General features: G+C 43.6%; 1 protein-coding gene across 3 annotated transcripts; it reads right to left on the minus strand.

Annotated features, from left to right (window-relative positions):
* Nucleotides 1-18432: 18432 nt before the first annotated feature.
* On the minus strand, nucleotides 18433-23792 carry LOC308057945 (uncharacterized protein). Of its 3 annotated transcripts, XR_013925560.1 has the most exons (4): nucleotides 23359-23792; nucleotides 19484-19765; nucleotides 19281-19367; nucleotides 18787-18804 (listed from the first exon to the last, which is right to left on the minus strand). XR_013925560.1 is itself a non-coding variant. In XM_080411962.1 (2 exons), exons 1-2 carry the CDS (start codon nucleotides 23476-23478, stop codon nucleotides 19535-19537), a joined length of 351 nt encoding a protein of 116 aa, XP_080268088.1. In that variant the 5' UTR covers nucleotides 23479-23792; the 3' UTR covers nucleotides 19425-19534. The 3 variants fall into 3 exon arrangements, 1 of the variants encoding a protein (XP_080268088.1); XR_013925559.1 differs by lacking the exon at nucleotides 19281-19367 and having other exon boundaries at nucleotides 18433-18804; XM_080411962.1 differs by lacking the exons at nucleotides 18787-18804; nucleotides 19281-19367 and having other exon boundaries at nucleotides 19425-19765.
* Nucleotides 23793-26685: the final 2893 nt, after the last annotated feature.

Here is a 26685-nt window from a genome sequence, read left to right on the forward strand (position 1 = left end):
TTAAACACACTGTGCTAGAGCTGAAGGTACAGTACAGGTGGTTCGTATGATTTCTCATGGCCACTGCTGTACTACTTTCATAGCAAATGTGGTAACATAATTCCACCTCTCAGTCTCTCCTGCAGGAATCTGCGCTCTGCTAAGAATTTTATTCTGCAGATTCACACAGAAATGATCCTAAATGCCAGGGTTGAGTTCTCTGTGCATTGTTAAGAAAGAATTTAATTAATTCCACAGTTAATATGACAAATACCAAGCCATGAGCTGTTGTTCCTTCAGGAATTAAATGACAACAACGATGAAGGCACTTCTGAAGAAGGTAGAAGCCTTGATTGAAGAGACTTGGAAACTACGAATGTGAGTCGCGCCAGTGAAACGTCAGGACGGTTTGTGCTTGCCAGTTATATTTGGTCTGTGGTGCATTTTGGCACCTGTGCATGCAACTCCACTAATTTTTACTAATTGTGTCCTTATTTCTGCTTTCTGGGGAAACGGCAGTTCCTTGATTAGAATCGCAAAAGTAAATCTGTGGATTGTTCTTATTTTAAGTGGAAGAGAGTTCTTCAGTCACGGTAAAGATCCAGTAAAGCTGTGTCACGTAAATCAGTCTTTGCTTCCCTGTTGCTTAAATAATAAGACATACTTCATATATCGGGTGTGCACAGACAAACCGCAAAACCTAGATGTGCCAGAAGGTGCTATCTGTGTGGGCCAAGCCTTGAGGGAGGGAGGGAAAACTTGTACCAGGCTTAGGTTAAAAACATATGACAGAAGAGAGCAAAGAGCAGGGCATTTGTCCTGGAAGTCCTGTTCTAACAGCCTCTTCCAGTGTGCTATATTCTGTCTTGGGGACCTTTTCTGGGGCCTTTTTTTTTATAGTAGTGTTTAGTTATGGCAGAAATGCTGACATTTCTTCCGGTAGCAATGTTGTCCCTGAAGAAAATAAAAGCTTCACTGACAAAGGTGGAAATCAAAGCTGAAAACACAATAGCATTCAGACCTTTGCCAAGAATTACTTGCTAGCACTAAGGGCCTGACCTCACCCAGGCGGTAATACCTTCCTTCCTGGAGCCTTGCAGAACGTTCCAGAAACTCTGGAACTTGAGCGGAACAACGTGCTGCTGCCGTTCAGCTTTACATCAGGCACGGTGCTGCTGAACGCCGAGAAATTTCACTCAGTGCTGAACTCCTTGTCTGCTACTTGCACTTTTTGATAAAAGGTGTTCATTACTCAAGGGAGCACAAGGGCATGTGCATACGCTGGTTTTGTCCACCAAAACAGCTTTACTGGCTGTCCCACCATCATCTTTTTGTTTTGTACTTTAGTTTTATCTTTAGTGCCAATTTTCTCAGCAGTGATTACAGTGCTCTGCATAGAAACAAGCGGAGATTATACAGGCGGAGAAATGAAAGAAGCTGGATTTGAAGTAGTGAAATCCACAAAAAGCAGAAGCAAGCAGAACACAAACCTGTTGAATGTGGACAAAGTCAGGTTTTAGAGCAGTGCCCATTATAGGGAAGTTTTCTCTAACACAGATACAATTATTGTGCATGCCATTCATATTACAAGAAATACTGAGTAATTGTGAGAAAACATTCCCTACCAAGAAATATTTTAGGGCACTAGAATTTCATATGGAAGCTTTCTATCATAAAATGTTATTTTAAAATGTTGGTTCTTGCTTTGGATTTTTGCGCTTAAGTCTTTCGGAACTCTCACTTGTATAATTTCAGACTTCAGCTCTGCTTATGATGCAGATGGAAACCTGCGGATAACTGGCTAGCTGAAAAAGGTCTCATAGACATAGTCCAGCTGGCTGGACAAAAATGCACATCGCTCTCAGCTTATCTGAAGTAAAGCAAAAATACACTATCCTTGGCTGTTCTTGTTACACAATATCAGGAAGATCGCGGTGGGAAAAGAATGTTGCAGGTGGGAACAGATAACTACAGAAGAGAAACTAGGGGCGGGCTTGGTATTTAGGCAACTAACCAATAATGAGCTTAACTTTTGTAATATGTATGAGCTAATTATAGGAAGGCATAAAAGGTGACTGTAAGGGACAATAAACGAAGTCTGCTGATCACTCATATTGAGTGACTGTGTCTTCCCTCCGTCGCGACAGAAACCTACCTGTGTGCAGATGAATGCTGTGACGTTTCTGTGAAGCGGCCAGAGTTGCAGGTGGCATATGGCAAGAATCTGCAGTATTTGCACTGATGGAACATGCAGGTGACGTAGTGCCCTCAGATACAGGGGACAGATTGTCAAAATTGCATTTAAAACAACATGCATGCAGAAGACCAGTAAAAAACATGCAACAGTGAAAACCTATTTACAACCATTTCAAACCCATTCACAGCATTTCCAATGAATATAACCGGTTCTTGCCAAGTGCCACTTAAATACCACTTCATCTATACCATTTCATGCACACAGACCAGGTTTGGGGGGGTTCTGTTCTGCAGCAAGTTGCAGTGCCGAGCAGAAGCCAGGGCAGGAAGCGATTATGGCTAAAGAGCCGATGCTGATTGGAAGTGTGTGATGCTGCAGAGGAAATGTAACACCGTAGAACCTCAGCTAGTCTGGACATAGATTTCAAAACCAGGGCACATTAAGATGTAAACAGTCAATAGGACCGGGGCCCACCTTTCTCCTAACAATCAGGTCATTAGCAGTAGGAGTGTGCAGAATGATTTCCATGATTAAACTGCAAGTGCAAAATGCATGGAAGTGCGTGCTCATCAACGCTGAGCGAAAACGGCCTTGCTTTTTGCCATGTTTCTTCTCCTGCTTGTTCTAATTCATCCTGGATACAAGAGTCAGGCGTAAGGGCAGCTTACGTCTAACAAGTGCAAAGAGGCCTTTGAAAAGGCTTAAGATTCTTCTGTGTAACTATACTGGGGAAGCATTGTGAAGAATTGTGCTTCTGATTTTCAAGGTCGCTTCCCCGAAAAGTCATCAGCTCGCATTCAATTAAAATTGCCAGGATCTGAGTGGAAAGTGTCTCTGATGAGAAATGGAACAGAATTCAAATATTTGGTAGAGTTAGCTATTGTTATAATGTAAGTGATGATTGTTATATGGGTGAAGGGGACAGCTTCCTTTTTATCTAGAGGTTAACATCTGGCGTAGTTTGTAGTATCCATTCAGTAATTTTGAGTGTTATCTAACTTCTGATTCCACCATTTTTTAGAAGTCCGGTCAGTGTAGAAAGCAGTAAGAAAGACAAACTTCAACCTGGGAGCCCTTACTTTTTTTTTTTGTAAGATGTGTATGATGCTCTACAATCACATTGTGTATGTCAGCAGTTTTGCTTTTCTGCAAAGTGCACGTGCCAGCAGAATTGCTCATAGCTGAAAGGGAATTGCCAGGCTACCCTACTGCTAATGCCATGCTTCAACACACAGATGTACCCAGGGCAATGCCCTTCATCACCCTGGGCCTTTGAGCAGCTGAGCGTTATTTATGAAAGCACTGAAGTTTCCCTGCACTCTTCCATGTACCATCTGAGCCATAGTAACTTATTAAAGTGAAAAACTTCTAGAATGACAAAGGTTCTACTACAGCACCAAGAAAGGCTTAATCAGTGAAGATAATCTAGACATAAGGACGTTTAGGTAAATTGCAAAGGCCAGTGATCCATCGTTTTCCCCCTGCACTTCTGGTGCATACTTTTGTCTTGTTTGCTCCTGTCTGTATGCCTGTAACATCGACACATCTTGTCTTCCATGTGCAAAATGAAAGCTGGTCTTTCTCACAGTGGCTCGGGCCCCTCATAGGACAGATGGCAAAATACAGGTGCAGGATTTTGTTGCAGGGATGAAGCTGGAATGTAATACAGCCAGTCATTTATAAGGCGAAGATTAAATTCAGCCCATGTTCAAAGCAATTTTTTCCTTGCCCCCAAATAGATGAGCCAAAAAATCCCCCACGTATGTCCTTTTCTTGATGGGAGAAAGCTCAGCGCCATTGTGGATGCCAAGAACCAAACCAGGTTTTAAATCCCAGCTTCTCTGAGATATTGATGTATTTCTGGGAAGTAGCCCTGCAACTCCTGAAAATTAGAGGGCAGCACAAAAGAGTTTATGAACAGTAAATACAAAGACACATTGTTGATGAGATTGCTCTGAAGAATTATGTGGAAAAGGGAGCTGGAATGGGCCTGTGCGATTTAGGATTCCTTGGTAAATAATTTCTACTGTGGCTACCTAGTTGCTGTGAGAGGACTGTTAGCTTTGTACAGGGTTATTTTTGCCTGGATGCTCCAGAAATAGGTAAGCATGATGCTGTTTCATGAAGAGCCATTAAAGAGGAGCATTTGAGCTGGGTAATAACTGTCTATTCATTCCTGCAACAGGGAACGCAGGTTTATGCACAGGATTTTGATAATACAGCCGGAGGTTAAAAGTGAACTCTCTCTAAGGCTATGGCCAATTGGCACTTCACCAGCAAGAAGGTGACTGGCAGTAGTATTCGTGTAGATGCCACGCGTGTTTATAGATGTGAAGGAAGCTTGCTTGTTTGTTTGTTTGTAAAGGTGCCTGGAGCTCCATTCTACATGAAGGTATTGCTGTAGACATCTGGGGGTGGGCCTGTGAGGTGGGAGCAGAACTTGTACTCAGTTTCTACAAATAGAACAGAATTTGCAAGGAAGATAAAAGTGAATATTGTCCTTGTTGTTTGTGATACACAGCTGTGCTCAAAAGGCCCAACTAGTGTGTGGTCCAGATTATCCTGAATAAAACATGGACTGTGCTGCTTGTCTTCCTAACAGTCACTGTCCTTGCTGTGCTTATAGCAGTGATTAATAGTAATAACTAATCATTATTAATTCATCATAGTTAATAGGTAGTACAATGATCAGCTATCACAGTAACCTCAGTTAAAGTAGCGCTTATGCTTAGGGAGAGGCGGTACTACCAATGAAAAGCAATTTGCAAATTCAAGGTTGACTGTGTCAAGAAAGATAATTATAAAATCAACTTCATTTGCAGGTGCAAAGAGCCAACACCATCTGCTACTGGCAATATGTAACCAGTGTGATGGATAGGAAAGAAACCAAAGCTCACGTTAGAGAAAAAGCTCCACTAATAGGCATAGTTGAAGAGATGTGGTTTGGTAGTGGGAAACATCTCTTGGCATGCTGGTTGTTCAAAGTCTCATACATTTCTGCCTTGCTTAAGAAAGGCATCCTTTGTCTGAACCCCTTGCTCTGGAGTGCAAGGAACACTGGCAGTGGGGTGCAGGGAGAAGCTGAAATTCCCTTGGTCACATGCGATTTGCCTGCACTGTTTGCATTGTACAGACAAAATGAAAAAAAACCCCAACCAACCCTCAGCATGCCCTCGCTGTGTGCGAATAGCGCGTGGTCAGGTACTACGACGCTAGGTAACTGGTCCAGACGCTTAGACAGAAATTATGGAAGATAGACACCTGCACAGAAGATCAGTTCCCTGTTTTATGGAACAGGATACAGCTCTGCTTCAGCATAGTGAGCTCGGGTATTGCCAGATGTGTTAGCAGCACGTCCTGGTTTCAGCTGGGATGGCGTTAATTACCTTCTTAGGGGCTAGCGCAGTGCTGTCTTTTGGCTTTGGTGTGAGGCACTGCAGTTCCTCAGGCCTCGCTAGCAAAAAGGCTGGAGGGGCGCAAGGGCTGGGGAGGGGAGACTGCCAGGTCCGCTGACCCGAACCAACCGCAGAGGTGTTCCATGCCATGGGACGGCACGCCTGCTCTCTGTGTACCTGGGGGCTGGCTGGGCAGGGGGCTTGTTGCCTGGGGACTGGCTGGGCATCAGCCGGTGGGCGGCCAGCAGTTGCGTTGTGCACCACGTGCTCCTTTCTTCCTTTCCCTCTCCCTTTTCATTATAACTATTATTGTCACTGTTGTGGCTATTCTTCCATTTTTATTCTGTTTCAATTATTAAATCGTTCTTACCTCAGCCTTTGAGTTTTGCGTTCCTTTCCAGCTCTCCCCATCCCTCTGGCTGAGGGGGGAGCGAGCGAGCGGCTGCGTGGCACTGGGTTACCAGCCGGGGTTAAACCACGACACCGCACCACTTGCAGGGTAGTGGGGGCTGTTTCCAACAAGCAGCAAGGAACAGCCACCCACATTTGAGAGCAGGTTTCTCACTGGCAACCAGAAAACAGACACGTCATCGCTGCAGTGAATGACTGGACTGGGCTTTCCCTCGCTGCTGTGCTCGATGTTAACGCTGGTTTGCCCAGCAGCCAGTAACCTCCGCTTCTCGCTGGGAGCCAGCGGTAAAGCAGCATTTACCACTGGCTTTTCTAGGCACACAGAACGTGCAGCTGCTTTGTTTTCAGTCACAAGTGCTTTATCTCTATACCCAGGGAAGTGTGGCGAGGGGTACCTCTGAGGTAAAGGCAGGATGAAAACAGGACACAGGCGGTCAGCGTGCTTATGGGGTACCAGAGTTATGTTCCCTCTGCAGAGCATCAGTGGAGCGGAGTGGCAGCGATCAGCAATGAATTATAAGCAAAAGCCTGGATGTTTCAGAGGTCAGGACTCACTGGGAAGACATACTAGTGCTGCAGCAGCACTACTCAACCACTACTCTGCCAATGAGTAACTGAAAAACTAATGTTTTGTAGCAACAATTCAACATGGTATTTTGAAGACAGCAAAACCTGGGAAACTCCTGACACATTTGCTCATGAGGAAAAAGCAACTGGCATAATAAGATTTTCTGAAACAGAGTTGTTTATTCCATACAACTGATTGCAAAGATCTGCAACCTGCTTGTAGCTACTGACCCCAAAGGGTTTCTAATGTACCTGAGCAAAGAAATCAAGAAACACGCTTGCTTTCTTCTTTGGAAAGAGATCAGGAAGTTCCTGAACCTGAACTTGACTGTTCGGGCACAAGCCAGAGAAAGCCTTGCTAAAGTCAAGGTAAGCAACACGCACTGCTCTTCCTCTGTCCACTCAGTTACTCACACATCGCTAGAAAGGTACCAGGTCAGTGCGGCATGATTTCACCCTTTGCAAACCCATGCTGACTCCTCCCTACCAACTTCTTGTCCCCAGCATCTTTGGAAACGGCTCCCAGAGTACGTGCTCCGCCACCTTCCCAGGCAGCACGGTGAGGCTGCAGTTCCCAGCTCCTCGGTCTTGCCCTTCTTGAAGATGGGACAGACATTCCCTGTCTTCCAGGCCTCAGAGCCTCCCCCAAGTGCCATGCCCTCTCCTGCTTCATCAGGAGTGTCCCCACAGTGACACTGGGGATGGACTTTCGAGCGCAGGAATTGCCTGGACTTCTCTGTACCCCCCTCACACCTCATCATAACTGCTATCAATGCCGGTTATGGCAGATGCCAACACCGAATTTCTGTTCTGCTGCTCCACCAGCCAAGAGCTCTCCCCTCTCACTAAGAGCTGGCAGCAGAGAGCGGTGAGGAAACGTGAGCACAGGTCACGTCTGAGTTTATCACAGTGACTGACAACACAACGTGAATGTCAAGATGTTCTGTCCCTGCTTCCTCTGTGGAGAGACACTAGAAAGTAGCAAAAGCTGAACTTCTCTTTGACCACTCTGGTGCAGGCTGGAGAAATTTCGTTACACCTTTTTCCTTTGCAGGGGATCAAAACCTGTGGGATTTCCCAGCGTTTCACGGCCACCAGAAGCTCACCTGCTACCTTCTGCCCAAACCACAAGGAGGATTGCTCTAAAATACAGGGAAAGTCTGGGAACTGATCTTAACACAATTGTGGAGAAGGACATACACACATGCTGGCCTTTTGCCTGGCCTCCAGGACAGGCTGAAGGCGCAGCAGTGAACAGAGCTGAAAGGAGCAGAGCGCTCTGGAGAGCTGTACGGTTAGGGAAAGGGGTAGAAAGCGATGTCAAGAAGGGAAACGATAAAACAAAGACATATATTAGATGACAAAGTTTATTAAATTTCAAACAGAATATCTGGAATTAAATACAGTATATTACCTTCAAAAATATGTATTCATATAAAAAGGAACAGCGTCACAGCAACATTCATTGCTTTTTTCCTCACTGCCTGTTAACTCAAGTCCTTGAATTAGTGGGTAAAACCCCCAAATTTTTCCAGTCTTAATTGATCTTGGAACAACCATTCTTCCTTTCCCAGAACTGGGACTTTGTTCTATCATCTTCTGATCACTACTGACTTCTGTGGACAGGAAATGACAATGTAGATCTTCAGTAACAGGTAACTCCCTGAAATAAGTAAACCTGCTTCTTTTATTGACACAAATGTCCCAGAACACTGGCTACCATCTGGGCTACAGCCACCACATCATCAGCTGCTAGCAGCAACAAAAAGATTGGCTGTCCTATCATACAAGGTTTGGAAAGTACTGAGGAGACTGGAAGTTAATATTTTAACATTCATTTTTCCCGCACATGAAGTGTTTCAGGTACAGCGCAGCTGCTGATGTAGTAACTGGGAATGTCTACAGCTGCAGCGACCTTTAATACGAACCCCAAGATGAATACCGTGAGGGGCCATGGGCACAAACTGAAACACAGAGGGTCGGGGCTGAACATCAGGAAATGCTTCTTTCCGATCAGGGTGACTGGGCACTGGCACAGGCTGCCCATGGAGGCTCCATCCTGGGAGATGCTCAAAAGCCAGCATGGTCCTGGGCAACCAGCTCTGGGTGGTCTTCCCTGAGCAGGGGAGCTAGAACGGATGACCTCCAGAGGTCCCTTCCAACCTCACCCGCTCTGTGGTTCTGTGATCCAAAACAAACATACCAAACCCACCACATAACTCTCTTGGCACTGCTACACACTCACAGTAATGGTAAACCTAAGGCGCATAAGGTGACAGCAACGTAAAGTGCCCTGTCCTCCAGCATGACCACTGGTAAAGATTTCACTTTATCGGCAGAAACAATCACGGCATCTGGACTGAAGCAGCAGGCTCAAATCACATCAAACAATGTCCTAAGCATTAAAGTAACACTGGAAACATTAAAAACACATAGGGTGAAAGGATTAAGCAGAACAAAGGGAATGCTTTCGTTAAAACACAGAACATCAGTGGAGAAAAAATAATGCTTCTACCTTAATAAGAAACATTCTGACAATTCTGTCACGCTCAAGAATCAAGGTGAGTCATTCTGCTAGTCAGAAAAAAACAGGTGTGCTTCTTAGAGTGAGTGCAAAATAAAACACCTATGCATCAATAAACCAACAGGCAAGTGCAATGTGCTTGACATCCATTTAATAGAATTCACATTTGGACTGCAATAAACACATATGCACATCTGAACTGTGGGATGAGAAACTATAGACGCGCTATGTAAACAAAATCCTTTCCGGAGCTTTTTTCCTAGCATTTTGTTCAAATCAGGTAATTTTTGGTTAAAACATCGCGGTACTCCTGTACTGCCCTGCAAAGGGGATCCTGGTCAACGTGGATACTTTTTGAAGATCCATCAGAAAATACCATGGGACAAGCTCCAGCAGATCCAGCTTCAAGTTCAGCAGTGGCTAGGGAGAAGAGAAACAAGATTCCGGTGTTGCTTTTACACTAGACAGGGCCAAATCAGTCACTATGAAAACATCATGGATAACTGGAGAGACTATAATCCAGAAAGAGATTTAAAAACTTCCAAGGGATCGTAACAATCAAAGGGCTAGGCACAAAGGAAAAAACAATCTTTTTCCACATTTGCTTACCAGTCAACAGTATTTCTAAAGCCAGTGAAAGAAATTCTATAGGCTACACAGCGAACGTCTTCAGGGAATCCACAAATGACTCCTGCTTACACCAGTGCTAAACTGAGCCCCCCTGCAGATCTCTCGAACCTCCAGTATCTGTTTTCCTTGAATGTTCAAAGCAGTGATTTATTGGAACTCTACTCCTAAAAACCAGCTTCTGCCTTCTCTGTGACAAACTTAAAAAGAATCCGCCGGTGAAAACGCAAACACCTTTGCAGTGCAGTCAGGCCAGGACAAGTCTCCTAGCCTGGCACTTTCTTTGAGGGGCGTCTTTGTAACTCACCCTGGCAAAACCCTCTTTCCTCCACAAAAACACATACTCAATGACAGCAAGCCCACCTTTACTGTTCTTCTCCAGCCACATTTTTCAGACAAGGTCCTGAAACCAAACGCACTCTATGACACCTAGCAGATGCACAGTCAGGTTCAAAATGCACACGGATGAAATGCAACGGCTTTGTGTCCATTCGGACACACGGAACGAGCTGTGAAGCTACAGCTGAACACTCTCTGTATTACCAAAAGCATGCAGGAACAGAAGGAAATTCTCGCAGGGGCCACCTGCTTTGAAATAGCACCAGTCACTGCAAAGCAAAGCAGTGACTCTGGAGGAACGACTACCCTGAAACAGGTGGAATTCCTCTTTGGACACCTGGCCTCATATTATAGAGCATGTTTCATGCTATGTGTTAAAAGCATTCAACTCATCTTATGTTTGCCTAAGTGCTACTAAATCATTTTTTCCTAAAGAAAGGGTATCTTTCATCACTGATTATATTTTTCTTGCTTATTCAAAAAAGACTGCAACATAAGCTACAAATACAAGCAATGAATAAGAAATAGCAAAAAACCAAGGTCCAACAGCAGAGAATGTGCACGGTATGATTTAGTGCGGAATGCAACTGATGCACATGGAAGAAGCAGTGATGGCTGAAGTCTATAAACATCTTCTCTCGGGGCTTCTTTTACGTTTGACGTTTGTGCTCAAGGATTCACTCTAGAAAAACGTGACTTCAGCTTAAGCCAAGTGCACCCGTGTAGAGGAAGTGGGTTAGTTTTCTCTGCACTTGTCTTTTTCAGGCAACTGCATAACATTCTACACAATCTTTTGGTAAGCTGGAAGTTTTCACATTCAAGTCTAAACTGGAAAGCTAGCAGAAAAACCTCCCTGTGCTTAGCACAGGAACTTCACAGCTTTCAAGCCATTATGTTCAAGAGTAGGAACACTCCTCTTTTTCCTTAAAAATGCCCCTAACATAGTGACACATTACCTTGTTTAAGTTCTTTAGCGATTTTTTCATCTAGTTCCTGCCATACCTAGAATTATACAGAAAATACAGTTAATATTTTAACAGTTACGTTTTTCTAATATTAAACTTCTAAAACATTCTTAAAATCCACACATAATGAGAGAAAACCTAAAAATATAATTCCAAGTAGACACATCTTGGTTTGGGGTTTGATTTCTACTGAAGAGAAACTTTTGGTCCGTCGGGCTGCAGCTGCCTCATTGCTCAGCAACGTTAACAAAACAATTTGTAAGTCACCAGCTGGATTATTACTGGGCATTTAACAAAATACACAGGAAGAAAGCAAGAAAGCCTAGCGCAGTTATTGCAGTGAAGGTATGGCTGAAGTTTATCATCAAACACACAAACAGAATGTCAGCTACATGCCGAGATAGGTACAAATGCCACCCACAGGGACAAATCAGCCAGTTGAGGCTGGCTTCTGCAACTTCACAGAGAGAAGAGCTGCACCAGCAGCTGCTGCAGGATTGACATACACCATTTGTATAGAAAAAAGCGTGTGCCAATATTCTTCTTTTCTCCACCTTAAGATGGGAAATTGAAAGAGCTCCTACAGATGATGCCAAAACTTCTTTATTGTTATTGCAAATACCACGACACGCATTTATAAAAACATAAAAGCACACACAATTTTTTCTTGCAAACTGTGTACTAAGAAAAGATAACCACAGCTACAGCTTCTACGCAGCGAGTGCTGTGGGGTTTATTATGTAGCTGGAATCAGCCTGGATCACTACAAAGGAGCACTTACGCCTCTTCTCCCCTAGAAAGTGGGTATTGTTACCAATTAAGTTATTCTCACTTATGATTCTGCCTTCAGAAGCCTTCACAAGAAGGAATCACATCTCTTAATTTAAGAGTCACAGTCCAAGCGCTATATGCTGCTGTTTACATTTGATGATACCTGCTACTCCTACATTTTTTCCATTAAATTTGTGACACGCAGAAGTGAATTTCCAAACAGATATCATACAGCTTCCAGGGCTACGATGGCCATGAAGATGCTGCAGGGCTTGGACCTCGTGAGCTATATGGAGAGGCTGAGAGCTGCAACTGTTTCTTTACTGGAGAACAGGAAAACTCAGAGGGACCTTATCTATGTGTATAAATACCTGGTGGGGGGAGTACAGAAGATGGAGCCAGACTCTTCTCAGCAGTGCCACGCAAAAGAACAAGAGGAATAGGCACAAATCCAGATAGAGGAAATTTTAACACAAGGATTTTTACAATTATTATTTTTAAAAAAATTGTAAGCATGGACAGACACTGGAACAAGTTGCCAGAAAAGGTTGTGGAGTGTCCATCCTTGGAGATGTATAACACCTGGCTGACAGAACAGTGACAAAACCTGCTACGGCTGACCCTGCTTTGAGCAGGGGTGATGCTGGACTAGACCATCTCTAGAGGCCCCTTCCCCTCACTCATTCTGCAACTCTCTTGATTTTAGTACTGAATTCCTGGGGGAAGGAGCATTTATTTTATGAAATGAGCAGACCCACCTAGCAGCATAACAACAACAACAAGAACGGAAACACTGCACAGGGTACTCAACAGGACACAGAGAGCAAGAGCCTCAGGAAGGAAACCACTCTGCTTACCCTCACAAGAGGAGCAGTAACAGGCAGTAACTGCAAGGGTCAAAGGAGCGGGGCTGTAAACCAGCAAAGCGGAGGGAAGGGCTCTCTCTCCAGGAACACAGGGATAGCTGGGACCAAATTCACCAGATCCTGCAGGAGAAGCACCACTCTGTGATACTTCATTGAAATACTCTGTGCCAACAGAGCTGCATGAACAATGGAAAAGGACCCCCCAAATCTCTAATTGTTTTCCAGCAGGTACAAGCAGAAGCAAAATTCCAGGGAGAAAGGACCCCCTAACTCCTGAGACGAGACACAGGTAACAGAAAAAAGCAGGAAAACTAATGCCTAGACCAAAATACGGCCCAAACCCAGGACCAATCCCAAGCAAATAAGTAGCAGTTGAGGTGTTAGAAGAAACCACTTTCCCTGGTTTCCTGAGTCTTCACAATGACTAGAAGGTCCACAGGACCCTCTGCAACATGTACAAATCAATCAAGAGAAGAAAAAGGTCTTGTTTTCCTCTTATCCATTCCATCAATGTCTTTGTGATTCTCATCCATGTCTGAGGGAAGAGAAATAGGTGGAAATAAAGCCAACACACTGATTTCTGAAAAGGGAATGAATGAAGAGCCAGGCAAAATACACCTCCGAGGACCTTAACTTGCCTCCACTTTTCTCCTTCCCCCCAAACCCCTGGGAAAGGCATCACAGCTGAGTGTCCCAAACCTCCTGAGCAGGTACTTCTCACCTCACTGCACATCTCTTCAGGCGGTAACACACCAGGTGTTCATTTGCAGCAGGCACCTTCTCAACAGTTCTTTTTCAGAAAGTGGTGTTGACTTACTACTTATCCACACAGGCTGCTTTAGCACAGAGTAAGCTGGATCCTGTAAGACTCCGTGAGATGATGCTCCGAGTCTGGAGTACCAGTACTGTTCTGAAGTTGAGTTCCTAGACACAACTGCTGCGACCACCAAGAACTTTTTGTATATCAGAAGTGGCAAGGAGGGTAAACCAGCCTACTCCTAGAGCTCAAAGTTCCATTATAACAGATTAAATCCATAGACTATCATCTCACAGATGGTTAACTACCACAGAAGCCATTGCATTACATCTCACAGATGGTTAACTACCACAGAAGCCATTGCATTACAAATACATAAAGCAGAGAAGTCCCCTGCAGCAGTCATTCTTTCACTTGGACAAACTAAAGTTCAAAATATGTGCAGTGTTAGGAAAATGTGAATACATCAGTAAGTTTTAATCAAAACCTAACAGCATAAACAACATTTCCAGTATAAAATACCATCCCAACATTAAACAATGCTGGCTGCAAACCTTGCCATGTATCTGGCTGCAGAGAAGAGAGACGGACAGATTTTTGATGAAGGAGCTGAAGAAGAAAGAAAAACAGCCTGAAGTTCACAGGTCTTCAGTGAGAAACAAGAACGTGGCCTACATGTAAATGAAGCAAGTAAAAAAGCTAACAACAAAGACTGCTACAAGAGTGCAGAAAGCCAAATCAGAAATGGAACAGAAATTGGAAGATGAAGTAGGAAGCAGACATTTCCCTTCCCACATTAAACTGGTTTCATTTATCCACTGATTCACCCTGGTTGCAGAGTTCACTGTTCTTGTCTGTCAAGACACCCATGTTCATTTTCACCAGCCTTTGCACAGCTCTGAGGATTTAAGCTTGACATTTGTTAAACCTAACAACAGGACTCCAGTCCCAAAACCTCCTTGCAGCACTTGCAGGAGACATTCCTTGCCTTAGTCTATGGACTAAGGGAGCAGGTCTGAAATACTGAATTGCTAGTTGCTACAGTCACTGTCTAATTACATGCACAGAATTTGTCAAGTACTTGTAATTTATTCCACATTACTGAAGCTCTAATACAAATAAAAACCACCAAAAAAACCCGAAGACATTGCATGTGATTGGGATTCTACTGGTTAATAAGCTTGTGCCAATATGAACTTTTTTTGTATTTTTAAAGATCCTTTTGCACTTCAAGGTTATTCATTTCTGTAGCGTATATATTTGATAAAGGGGAAGGGGCTATACTGTGATGGAACACATTTCTTTATGCTTTTTTAAGAATAACACGCTCATTTTTTTGCTGAACTTGTGATATGACCATCTTCAACATGTACGGCTCTATGTGTAATCACTGATAGTCATGCTTAATGTTTAGGAAAACAGTGCAATCTTTCAAGCCTTTAAACACCAAATTCCTTAGTTAAGTCTAAAGAAGAAACTGTGTCCACTTGCTAGTGGAGCACTCCTTCCTCTTGTCAGCATCATTTACCAGGGTTTTTTCCAACAGCTGCAGGACCAACGATTACCATCATTTTGAATAATAGCAGTGTGAACTATTTTCACCTCTTTGCCCCTGAAGCTATTTCAAAGCTTCTGCACAAACGAAATTTACACAAACATCTTCCTCTTCAGAATGGCTGGCATGTTCCCTACTTCCAATAGCCTTTCTCACCTTGAGGAAGCTACTACAAGGAACACCAAATCTGCAGAGAGCTTTGACTAAAAAAAGAAGCCTCAAAGGACTGCCTGAGGCACGCTGCAATTTCAGCTTCTTAACTCCCTGTCATTTAGAGCTTCAGTGGCAGAAGCATTTGTCATCTCCAGCCAAGGCAGCATCCTGAATTTAAAGGCAAGGCAAATTCTGTAGAAGGGAACCAGGTTAGTGGGAAAACAAAGCTGAGGCATAACTGAAGTAAACAGTGAAGTGAAGAAAAGGCTTAGAGTCAGAGAAATTCTTCTGTTTTGAAACAGTCTGGTGAACAGACAGAATACCAGGCAGCACAACCAGCAAAGCATTTCAAAACAGACTAAAACTATAATCTCTGATTTCTTCCCTCATGCTCCAACTTGCCTCCTGAATGGCACGGGACTCCTGCGGAAATGACATCACAGACTGTGCATCTGGTGATTTTGCATTTGGAAACTGATTGAGATTTGCCACCCATTATTGTATGCAGAGGGATACATGCAGTTTTTCCCTTTTGTTACTTCCTGACTTCAAAGTCTTACGTTCCAATTCAATCCTCTTTTCTCAGATGCATGTTATGCACATGACATACTGCACCCGACTGAGAACAATTCAGCCCGCAGTTCTAAGTGAAATACTCACCTAGTCCTCTAGCAACTACTGCACCTCTGAGAACTCAGTTCCTTTCTTCTGAAGGACTCCAGAGAAGATCAGGTTTTAAGACTTCCCTGAATACACTGAACGTCAGGTGACTTGAGGCTACAGGCAGTGCCACTACAATTAGTCTCAGTTGTTCCCTAACTGGTGATTACAGGAAGAAATATCATAAAGAGATGTGCAGCTGGATTTAGTAACAGGGAGGTTATTCTTTTTTTCCTGTTTCTTCTTCAAAAAAAGAAACCATAACTGTTAAATCCTTTTCTTTTAAACTAGGACAGCTTTTTTCCTAGAAGTGGGATGGTTTCCTCCTTTGCCTTTTTCTTCTTGTAACATCTCGCTCCCATCTCTCTCTCATTTTCCCCTGCCCTCACGTGCTCCCTGCTCCCTGTCCCTCTTGTTCCCTTGTCCTGGCTTTCTCCTTCAGTTTTGCAGTGGATCCCTGAATTTCGCCTCCTTTCTGCTGCTTGCGTGCAGAATAATCCCTGCAGGTGGTACAGTACTAATTGCCTCCCACGTTCTTTAGGTAGTGTTTTGTCCGCCCCTCTGACACAAAAAACACATTCACAATGATACAGAAAAGTTCATCTCTTAACTGCCGCTGCTACGCATTACCTACACACCGCTTTGTCTATTTTTGTTTTGTTGTTTGGTTTGGTTTTTTCTTTTTCTTAAACCAGGTGCAGTATGTAGACACGTTATTTTAAATGGATTCTTCCCAGTGTAGGTGGGACCAGTGAACCAGGGTAAGGCTTAAAAGTGAGCGAATGCTTCTCACATCCATTCAACAACAGAATACGCGAGGGACAGACACTGACTGAACAGGCAAGCTTGCCCATGCCTCAGTCCTATGCTAGGTGGGAAACGGATTACAACGACTGACATCTGTTTCCAAGTCTCATGATATCACGTTTACCATTCTGTGAGGGATGTGCTATCATGCTGACTGCTAATTACAGGGCACATTTTGACCAGAGGTATTGCAGAGGTTGCAGCTTTTGTACAAAATCAGAAAGCTCTGTAGACTTCCTGAGGAGCAGTTACATATAACACCACATAGCAGGACCCACAAAAATCAAATGCCTCCTATGCACAGCATACGTCCCACACTCAAGTGAGAAGTTACGTGTCCTGTTCATACCATCCTAGTTTTGAAGCATCCCTTTGTTGGTATTGTACTAAAACAAGTTCTAGTGAAGAAACTGCTAGCATGAACATCAGTGAAGGAGGAAAAGGTGTCTCAAACAAAGATGTCTGATGGGATTTTGCACTCATCATAAAGTTAGCTGTTTTAAAAAAGGTCATCCACAGAATGGCTTGGGTTGGAAGGGACCTTAAAGATCATCCAGTTCCACCCCCCCTGCCATGGGCAGGGACACCTTCCACTAGACCGGGTTGCTCCAAGCCCCACCCAGCCTGGCCTTGAGCACTGCCAGGGATGGGGCATCGGCACTAAATTTTACTGAAGAGCTTCTTTGGCAGCTTCCTATGCCACAGTATTCTTCATCACAGTTTCTCTTGCAAAAGAGAACTTGCAAAAAAAACCTGTTATGCAGTTCATCATTTAGAACTCAGTATTTTTTGGTCTTTGAGCGCTTCTGGAAATTTTATAACCCTAATGACCAGAAGTCTTCATTTCTACCACCTAGTTGTATACTGGTTTGATGAGCAATTTGGTTTAGCATATTAGAGCATATGGTTTGGAACTAGAAATGGATTCTGACTTTAGACTGAAAAGCACAACCTTGCTTACAGATACTCTTCAACACTAGTTGAGAACAGTATTTAAAAACGCTTACCTTACCATCAAGAAACAGAGTTGAAGCCTATGTGGCTAACGTATTCACGGTTGGGGTTAGGAAGCTTCCTCCTAGATTTAGACTTCTATTCAGTGCCAGATCGTTGCTAGTATGTCCCAGTTCAGTTGAATACAGAACTGGACCACTGACAGCGCTGCTTGCAATTAAAGGTTTGCTTCTATGGCACTCCTGAAGGAGCTTAGCATTGGCTTCTGCTCGTCTCTCATTAGCTCTGAAACATTCAGAAGCATACAAAGAATTATCTTTGGTAATAACACCTCCGCAAAGTTACCCTCCAGGTCTTTGACTATTATTTGACTTCTCAAAGTGGAAGGGATTAAGAGAGTCCAAAAAAAACGTCCATAATTTGATCTGAGTTTTTTTGAAGAGCCTATTTCTAGGTAGCCACACTACCTGCAAGAAGCAGCAAGTTAACCAATACTTTGGACTTCTCAGCATTAAGGCCTCAAAGCAGTCTGTGCACACCGTGTGTTTACATAGCTCTTCCTGAAAGGTACATCACCTGCATAAGAACTCTGGGCTACCCTTCCTTTCCCAAAGAAAGCTGAAACCTATGACATGCGGCTAAAATGGAAGCCAAAAGATTTTTGTTGTTCTTCTTCACAGCACCAAATGCTGTTCTCTGAAGGGCCTATCCTTATTCAAGCAGTAAAGGACATGACATTATCTTTTCTGCCATACTTAGAGTAAGAAGAGGAGATTAGAGACTGGCAAAAAGGCTGCCTGTTAAAACAAACTCAACTTCAAAAATATCCTATTAATGCCCATGATCGGTGGTGTTACTGCTGGAACACTGAAGAGAAATGAAGATAGTTCCAATGAACAGGGGGGACCCTTAAGGTACTTTCATCACAAATATGCTATCTTATGCATAATGCTGACCAGATGTAGAAAAGGTATTTAACGAAGAAAACTGCTTGAGGAAGAAGTAGTATCTTATTATCACCCCAAAAATGCATGGACTTACCCTTCTAGTTTATTTCCTAGGCATCTTCCATTTTTAACTTCCTCCAGGTACAGGTCTTTGTACTTTTCCGCTTCTGCCTGTACAGATTCTTTTTGAAAAATACTGTCTCGTTGGGTATTTTTTATCCTGTCCAATTCACGTTCGAGGTCTCCAATTCTGTGGTCTAGCTGGTTTGTCAGCAAAGCATGACGACTGGCTCTGATTTGTTCTAATCTGTCCTGGGAGGCTGCCTGCATCTGAAGTAGATACACACTTTCAACCACCGCAAAGAAAAAGAGAACTCTCCTCGCCAGTCAATTGCGTGCACCCAATTTCAAGGGCCCAGCTCTATTCAGCGAGGCAACTGTGCCTCCTCACTGCCATCAGCGACCAGGGCACAACCCTGGAACTACCACACTAAATGATTCTTTTCATTCAGAAAGAACCCCCATCTTAGCACTATTACTCATCAAAGCTACTGATGAAGGAACACTATCTCTGTAGGACAGGGCATAGCATTCCTCAAAGAAATCATGGAGATGCCGCACCCCCAGCCCCCACCCTGCAGCTTTGGTGACTTCTTTTCTGAGCGTTGCCCCTTGTGCAATGACTAAGGAAGATGTGTATGCCTGGCTGTGACAACTCTAAGTTGCAATACCCATTCAAGGATAAACAATGAGAACAGACCAGTGGACAGTGATACCCCTCCAAGAACTGCAAAATGAAAACCTACCTTGGCAAGTTTTTGATTCAGGGCCTGCAGGCACACTGCACGCACATGAAAGCATCTTGCCCAACCATATTCCCTTCTCCCACTGCCCTTCAGGAAAAACAAAAGTACAGCGTAACACATGGAATCAGGCACCACCCCCCGCCCCTATAAAATGACAACCAAAACAGAAGTCTATAACAGACACACATAAGAAATTAACTTACCTGCAAAATCAGATTGACTTCTTGCAGTTTTTGTCTTATTTCTTGTTCAGCTCACTCTTCCACCTCTCTTTTGTATTGTTCTATTTGGCTGCGATCCACCATGTTAGTCTCCATATGGTGTTTGAGATTAGCCACCTCTTCTTTCAGCTGGCTTTTGCTCTTTTCCAGTTTTTCATGGCTCCCACGCATGGTGGACAACTCCTCTCGCAAATCATGATTTTGTGCTTCTAGCTGCATGCCTTTTTTAGACTCTATCTCCAGCTGCTGGGAAAGTTCATCAACCTGTAGACAGGAAAGGGGAAAAAAACAGGGAACTCAGAGGGATCTAAAATTAGTCAAATCTGTGAAAATTGGTAAAGGAGTTGGCCATCAAGACTATTTATCATCTGCTGATTCAGTGTTAAAACAAAAGTGAAACCAGGCTCTTCTTTTAAAACAAGAACAGCTTTCACATCATTTCTGACAGCATTCCTCAGGTTCCCATCCTTCCTCAGTTCTGCAGTGGGTCACAGACCAAGAGGTACCAAACCAGCGGCATTACACCCGCAGGGCTAGGCTGAAAAGCACTAGGGCTATTCTTCTGCGAGATGTTCATACGATCATAGGAAATCAAACACACCCATACCCAGTTACATCACAGCCACATTCTGGTTTCATCAGAAAAAAACCCATGTATCATGCTTCAGAGGAACTCTCACATGCTGTCACACGGTCAAAGCTTCGTCACAGAACTGACAAGGCAAGAAACGGATACCCTTTCCTTCCATTACGCTAACAGATCTGGAAATAGTGGTTCAGAACACCGCTTTTACAGCACTGGTGGCAGAAGACAGTCTCTTTAGGTCAAAGCTACAGTTTGTTTTCAAAAGATTTCCAGGAAATATCAGAGTTCCCATAGGTCCCAATGGTCAACTACAGCTTCTATCCCCTTCTTTCCCCCTCCAGAAACATCCATCGTCTATACCTATTAACCATAAAACATGATATCCCATCATCTTTTATTTTTAAAAAAGAGGGGGAAACCACCAGAGTCAACACTTGAAAGTCTCTAAAATACGTAGAAACTTTACACTTATTTAAAATTGCCCAAACGTAATTCCATTCCCTGTCATTCAAAATAGCTCTTCCAACAGGAACACAAATATGCTGCTAACCTGTGAACTACAAGTGAGCCACTGTCAAGGCAGTTGACTCGTTCTACAATAATATCTTCTAAAAAGGAGCATAACTTTGAAACACAGCTATCTCAGTAATCAGCGGAGAAGCAGCTAAAAGGTTCCATGCTACCGAACAGCCAGAGCAACCTCAAAAGCATTTGTGGGTCTCCATGACAAGGGAAAGACGGACTGAGTCAGCTACTAGTAAGCAACAAGTTACAGGGTTTTTTCCGCATCACCTCACACTGCATCGTGCCCTGGGAAGCAAAGACACCATTCCGAAAAGCAAACCCCCACCTGCCTCCTGCTCAACTCGTGCCCGAGACAGGCTTCAGGGGGTGACCTTGGGCAAGGCCAACTGCACAGAGTTGTTCCGAGTGATGGTGGCGTTACTCCCCTCTCTTCCGAGAGGGAATGCATCCGTCGGAGCCCGACGATGCTGCCACGGCCTCAAGCTGCAGCCAGGCCTGTGCTGGGCCTTCACTGCTCTCAGCCCTGGCCCTCACCCATGGACGTGACGTCCCAGTAGGACTGCAGACCTGCCCATCCCTATGGACCGGCCTGGTGATCTGCACTCTTGGAGGACTCTGCTTACTGTCCCCAGAACTGTCCCCAGAACTCTTCTGCTCTTCTTGGTGAGGGCCTGTGGGGCTGATCCCTGGCCTGTGTGGTCACAGACCCTGCCAGCCTTGCTGTGGCTCTTGCTTTGCCCTTCCTCTGCAGGACAGCCTACCCCTGATGCGCCCTCGCAGATACTGCTGTGTACGTAACACTTCCATCTTTACCCCTAAGAGCTACATCAGTATTACAGTCGCCTACTACTGTGACCATAGAAGGAACATCAAAAACCAGCCAAATAATTTCAGAAATACAGCCAAGAAAAAAGTAGTCAAAATCAACAACATGAAAAGAAGTATAAAGAAAGAACAAAGGTTACAAAAGAAAAACCACCACAATAACCCAAACAAAATAAAGCTCACCTTTGTTCTTAATCTGCCAATTTCATTGACCATTTTCTTCACTTCTCCCTGCAAATTAAGCTGGGACAGTCCCCCTCTCGCCTCATACACCCTTAGTTCCTTCGTAGCTCTGCTCAGCAGCCTCTTCAACCTGCACAGCAAACTAGTCATGAAAACAATGAAGCAAAAAGAAACAAAACTGGACTTTTTCACATACTCTCATGTAAACAGCACAGACACAGCTTGCTTTATCTTTAATGTACTTGACGCACCAGGAATTACCAGGAAAAAACAGTATTCCTGTGCCACATACACTTGGAGAGTCCAGATTTCACCTGAAAAGAGGAATGAAAGACTCCCTTTTTCCCAGGAGAACTGCAGGGCAACCTGCATCTGCAGTTGTTTTGGCAGCTATTGAAAACCAGGGGCTGGTGTACAGAAGTACCTTGCAAGAACTAACACGAGGCTGGCATCTGCTCACAGTTAGGTACACCTATTTTTACACTAAAGTTTAATAAAACATGACTCCTACGCAGGGATACCTCTTCACCACGCTAAAAAGCCGTACCTCTTACAGTCTTTCTGCAGATCGAGGTTTCTTTTCATTTCTTGGGCCAGACGTAGTTCAACTGGGCGTTTCAACTCTACCAGCTTCTTCACTTCCTTTCTTTCACTCTCGCACTTTCAAAAGAGAAAAGAAAGATGTATCACACACACAGAGCACAGGAAAAATACCTACGTACAGTCTGTGCATCTAGCGCTCTCCACAGAGAAGCTGCCGGACGTCTCTATCCGTTAGCCACGTTCCACAGAATGCCATGGGACGGAATTCCCGAGGCTATTCCATCCATCACTTCAGGTTTCACATCAAACAGACCAATATGTAACTACAGAAACAGATGCCCTCGCCTGAAGCAAAGGCCATCCTCTTCTAGACATAACAGGTGGAAAAGATGCTGGAGAACACTTTTGGCAGTGCCTCTGCTCATAGTAGGGATTATGTAGGTATGCACTTCATGGGAGAACATCGATCCATCCAAAGCTTTCATGGGATCTTCCACCAACCAGCAGGCAGGGGCTTGTGGAGGAATCTGATCTTTTGGAGTTCTTCAACATTTTATTCCCCTCGGCCATTACCTCCACCTCTTCTGTGTGGGCATTTACTTAGCCACATGATGGTTTTCCTCCTCTTGGTGTTTTCTCAGCCACACCAGAGGAGAGCTGGCAGCTGTTTTGACTTTGTTCTTCCATTTTCCCTCTACAGAAAAGGAGAAAAGGGGAAGGCCGCCCCTTGGCAACTGGCAGGCGCTGCTTGTTTCCCAAGCACTCGTTCATTTACCCAGCATTCCTTCAGTATGTTTTTCTGCAAGGCTTTTAAGCTCCCGCTACGCTGAAAACATACAGCAGCTCCTCCATACACGCACTGGAAACATCAAGCATTTTAAACCTGCCTAGAAACCAAGGGGTCAGAAGATGACCACACAAAATCCAAGGAAGAACTGGGAACTGTGGCCTTGCTCGATGTGCTCAACTGATAGCAAACCAAACTGGGAACTCTTCCCAACAGAGCCACTCCAGAGCTTACACAAAGATACCCATCTAGCTTTTATTTGCTTCCTCCGTGACCCCCAAACGATAAGGTACTCGCAGCCTGAATGGCAGGGATAACAGAAAGCAATGATATGTAAGAACCTGACCAGAAGGTGCATGTGGTTCTCCTGGGTATTGCCTCGGTGCCCGGAGAATTTTCTGGGCTCACCTGTTGCAACAGTTCAGCCTTCTCCTCGTCCAGCTGAGCAACGCGCTCTTCAAGGTGGGATCTTGACTTCAAGTGCTCCTCCCACGTGCTGTGCAAGTCCTTGGATGTCAGAGCCAGCATGTTCTGCTTCTGCGTCTGTGAAAGCAACAGTGGCAGAAGAAAAAGTAAGGTGGCCGGAAAAGACAAGAGCGCAGGAGAATGCAGTAACTTACACAGAAACAGGCCTAAGCTCTCCTCCACCCATCCAAGACCTATGGCCAAGGTTGATGTGGAGTGTAAAACACACCTTAGGAACCATAACCAAGAACAGCAGCTGGAGCTGGTGGGAAGAAGGAATACTCTAGAAGCGACAGGATGAGGTTACAACTTTGGGGGATAAGATGACATGCACACACACACAAAATCACCCTACAGCTTTCCTACAAAGCTCCTCTGGTTCCCTCTATACTTCAGTTTTCGTAAGAACACTGCAAAACGTGGTGCAAAAGGACAACATTCGCTCCTACTTTCAACAGCTACACTCAGATTTATTCATATAGTTAAATACATTAAGTACCTTAATTTTCAGCTTTCTTTCCAACTCCTTTTGCAAGCGCAGCTTGTCTCTCTCCAGGTCACTGTGGTAGCGTGTAGTAACTTCAAGTGAAGCTTCTGGCATAGATTGCTTTTTAGGTGCATCAGCAAGCTCCTGCTGCAGTTGTCCAAACATGCCCTAACAAAACAGTTAAATTAGCATGAAGAAAGTTCTAAGAACATGAAATACGCCTTTAACTTATTTTATTATACAATTAGACCTGTCTAGATTGAACCCAAAAGTATGAAATTTTGCCTGCCAGCAGCAGGCATCTGCATGGATGATGACCTCTCGTCATCTTTCTCAGCTGAGAACCTTTGACTATCAGCAGCTGTTCACGAGGATTTCTGTTTCCTAACACATAAAAAAGGCTCAGGTATTGTTCTTCCTTGAACAATACACAGGAACACACTGCAATCAGGTATTTTTTTCCTAACAAAACCCAAAGAAATCTGTTGTGATCTGAGAGCCACAGTTTGACTGCAAATATTACTCTGGTGACTGAAGGCAGGACTTTGTGTTAGATTGTTCTTTCTTCTGTTTCTTCACTATACAAATACAATTAAATGAATACAAATATCTGAAAGCTCCTTTGAGATACACTTTAAGGGTATGTTGAATCACATCCTCTTGTAGTCTTCTTACTCAGCTCGTTTTAGAAGTACTGATAGATTAGGTTTACAAAAATCTGCATAGCTCATATATATATATAGCTATATACATATACACACACTCTCTCACATGATCTTCAAAAGGAACCCATTATTTTGGTAGTAAGAATACAAAGCAAGTCACAGTTTACAATGATTGACAGTACTGCTGGAGTGTGGCTACACATCATAAAAGAGAAAGCTTAAGGTCACCGTCTGACATGAACTTTGAGGAACAGGCAGGCCCCTCAGAACCCTCAAAACACATACAGAAATCAACAGCTGGACATTACTAATACTCTTCACTCTTGATAGCAGCTTACAGAGAACCTATTTTTTCCCCTCTATAGAAGCTTCATATAAATCTATCCCCAACCACTTCACTTCTCTGTACCTTCATTTCTCAGCCCTCGTGTATTGGATGGTTCCTCCTTTTATACCACTCTCATTCATGTCATCAGTGCAATACTTACATCAACACCATCAAATACTTAAGACTATTCTATAGGGCATAACATGGACTAAGGAAAATAGATGAAAAAAAGTTCTAGAGAAGAATCACCTTTCTTGATCAAAGCTTAGACTTGGATACCTTTTTTCTGTTCTCTGCTTAGATCTGAGGACTAATATCCCCGTTGCCAAAACTTTCCGCAATTCCGAGAGAAACATAACAAACCAGAACAAATCAGTATTCTTTGGTCCCATGCATATAACTTACACCGGATACATTGTAGGAACAAACTAATTTCAAGAATGGACAAACTTTAAATTGTTCTTTCTACGCATATACTTTACCTGTCTTTCTACTACGTCAGTCTCATATTTAAAGACTTGTTCCCTTAAATCAGTGCACTTGGCATTTAAATCCTTGTTTCGCTCTTCTATTAGATAAACTTGCTTTTCTGTATCAGCTCTAAGTTTGCTGAAAATGTCATTAAAACAGTGCTGCACATAATCCACTATTTTTTCTTTCATGATCCTCTTGTTCTGCATCTCTTCCCATTGCTGATGGAGTAAAAAGGTTTTCACTCTGGAGCTGGGCCAATCGCTCCTGCAAGGACTCCTGTTTTATTACAGGTTTGCTTACTGGATCTTTCTCAAGTTGTCAAGCATGATCACATTCCTTTGCCCGACACTGGCCTTGACTTAATTCTTTTTTGCCATTTCTAAAAGCAAAGCTTTTTCTCTGAGCATTTGCTTCAACTGGTGAAGCTCATTTTCTAGCCTATTAGCTTTGCTTTTAGCTTTACACAGCTGCAGAGACAAGCTCTTGTTGGTTTCTTGCACGCCAGAGAGGTCACGATGGAGCTCGACTTGCAAGCAAAGGCATTCATCACGTTCTCTGTGAAATCTTCGTTCAGCATTGCTTTTTGATGACAAATGAAGTTCAAGTTCTTGAACTGCAGCGTTCAGGGAGGAACGAAATGATTCAATTTCTGTCTCTAGTCTGTCTTTGCTTTTGTTTGTCTGCTCAAGTTTGGAAGTCAGCACTGCAGATTCTGTCTTTAGTAAGTCCAGCTCCGTGTTGAACTGAAAAAACATTTGTCTTAACGCTTCCTTGTTCAGTTTAAGTTCCTTTTTGAGAGCTTCATTTTTTTCTTTCAAGGTCTCATTTTCCTTTAAATATTTTCCTTCTTCCTCCTGGTGCCTAAGTCTTACTTGAGTGAGTTCTAGCCTTAGCATAGCAATCTCATCTTGTAGTAACTGATTCTTGTACAACAGATCCTGTTCTCTGTCAGTGCTGGATTCCTGAAGGACAGGGAACATGAATAAAGAGCCAATTGGGAAATGAATCTACAAAAAACCTGCAGCAATAAACTGCATTTTAACATTTCTAGTACTAAAGCATGACTTCAAAGATGAAGTTTCAGGCAATAAGCTACTCTGTGAACCCATGCACATGTACAACGTACGTACACAACGGAAGTGCAACATATCCTTAAAACCTAAATGAACATCCCAAATATACAGTTACGTTTTTTTCCCCCCTTAAACCAGCAACCAAAGCTTTTAAAATGACAGCGCTTTCTTGTATGTGCATGCCTTTATAATACTGCCTTTAAGGTTGAATTAGTTGTGCTACAGATCTGGTAAACACAAGGC

This window comes from Falco punctatus, assembly GCF_963210335.1.
Source record: "Falco punctatus genome assembly, contig: scaffold_27, whole genome shotgun sequence".
Taxonomy (NCBI): domain Eukaryota; kingdom Metazoa; phylum Chordata; class Aves; order Falconiformes; family Falconidae; genus Falco; species Falco punctatus.

Bases quoted from the DNA above. Each gene is read 5' to 3' on its own strand.
- LOC308057945 (XM_080411962.1), bottom strand. From the start codon at position 23,478: ATGCTGGCTCTGACATCCAAGGACTTGCACAGCACGTGGGAGGAGCAC. The intron at 19,766-23,358 runs GTGAGCCCAGAA...TCCTGTCTACAG, and splicing joins AGGCTGAACTGTTGCAACAG to GTTGATGAACTTTCCCAGCA.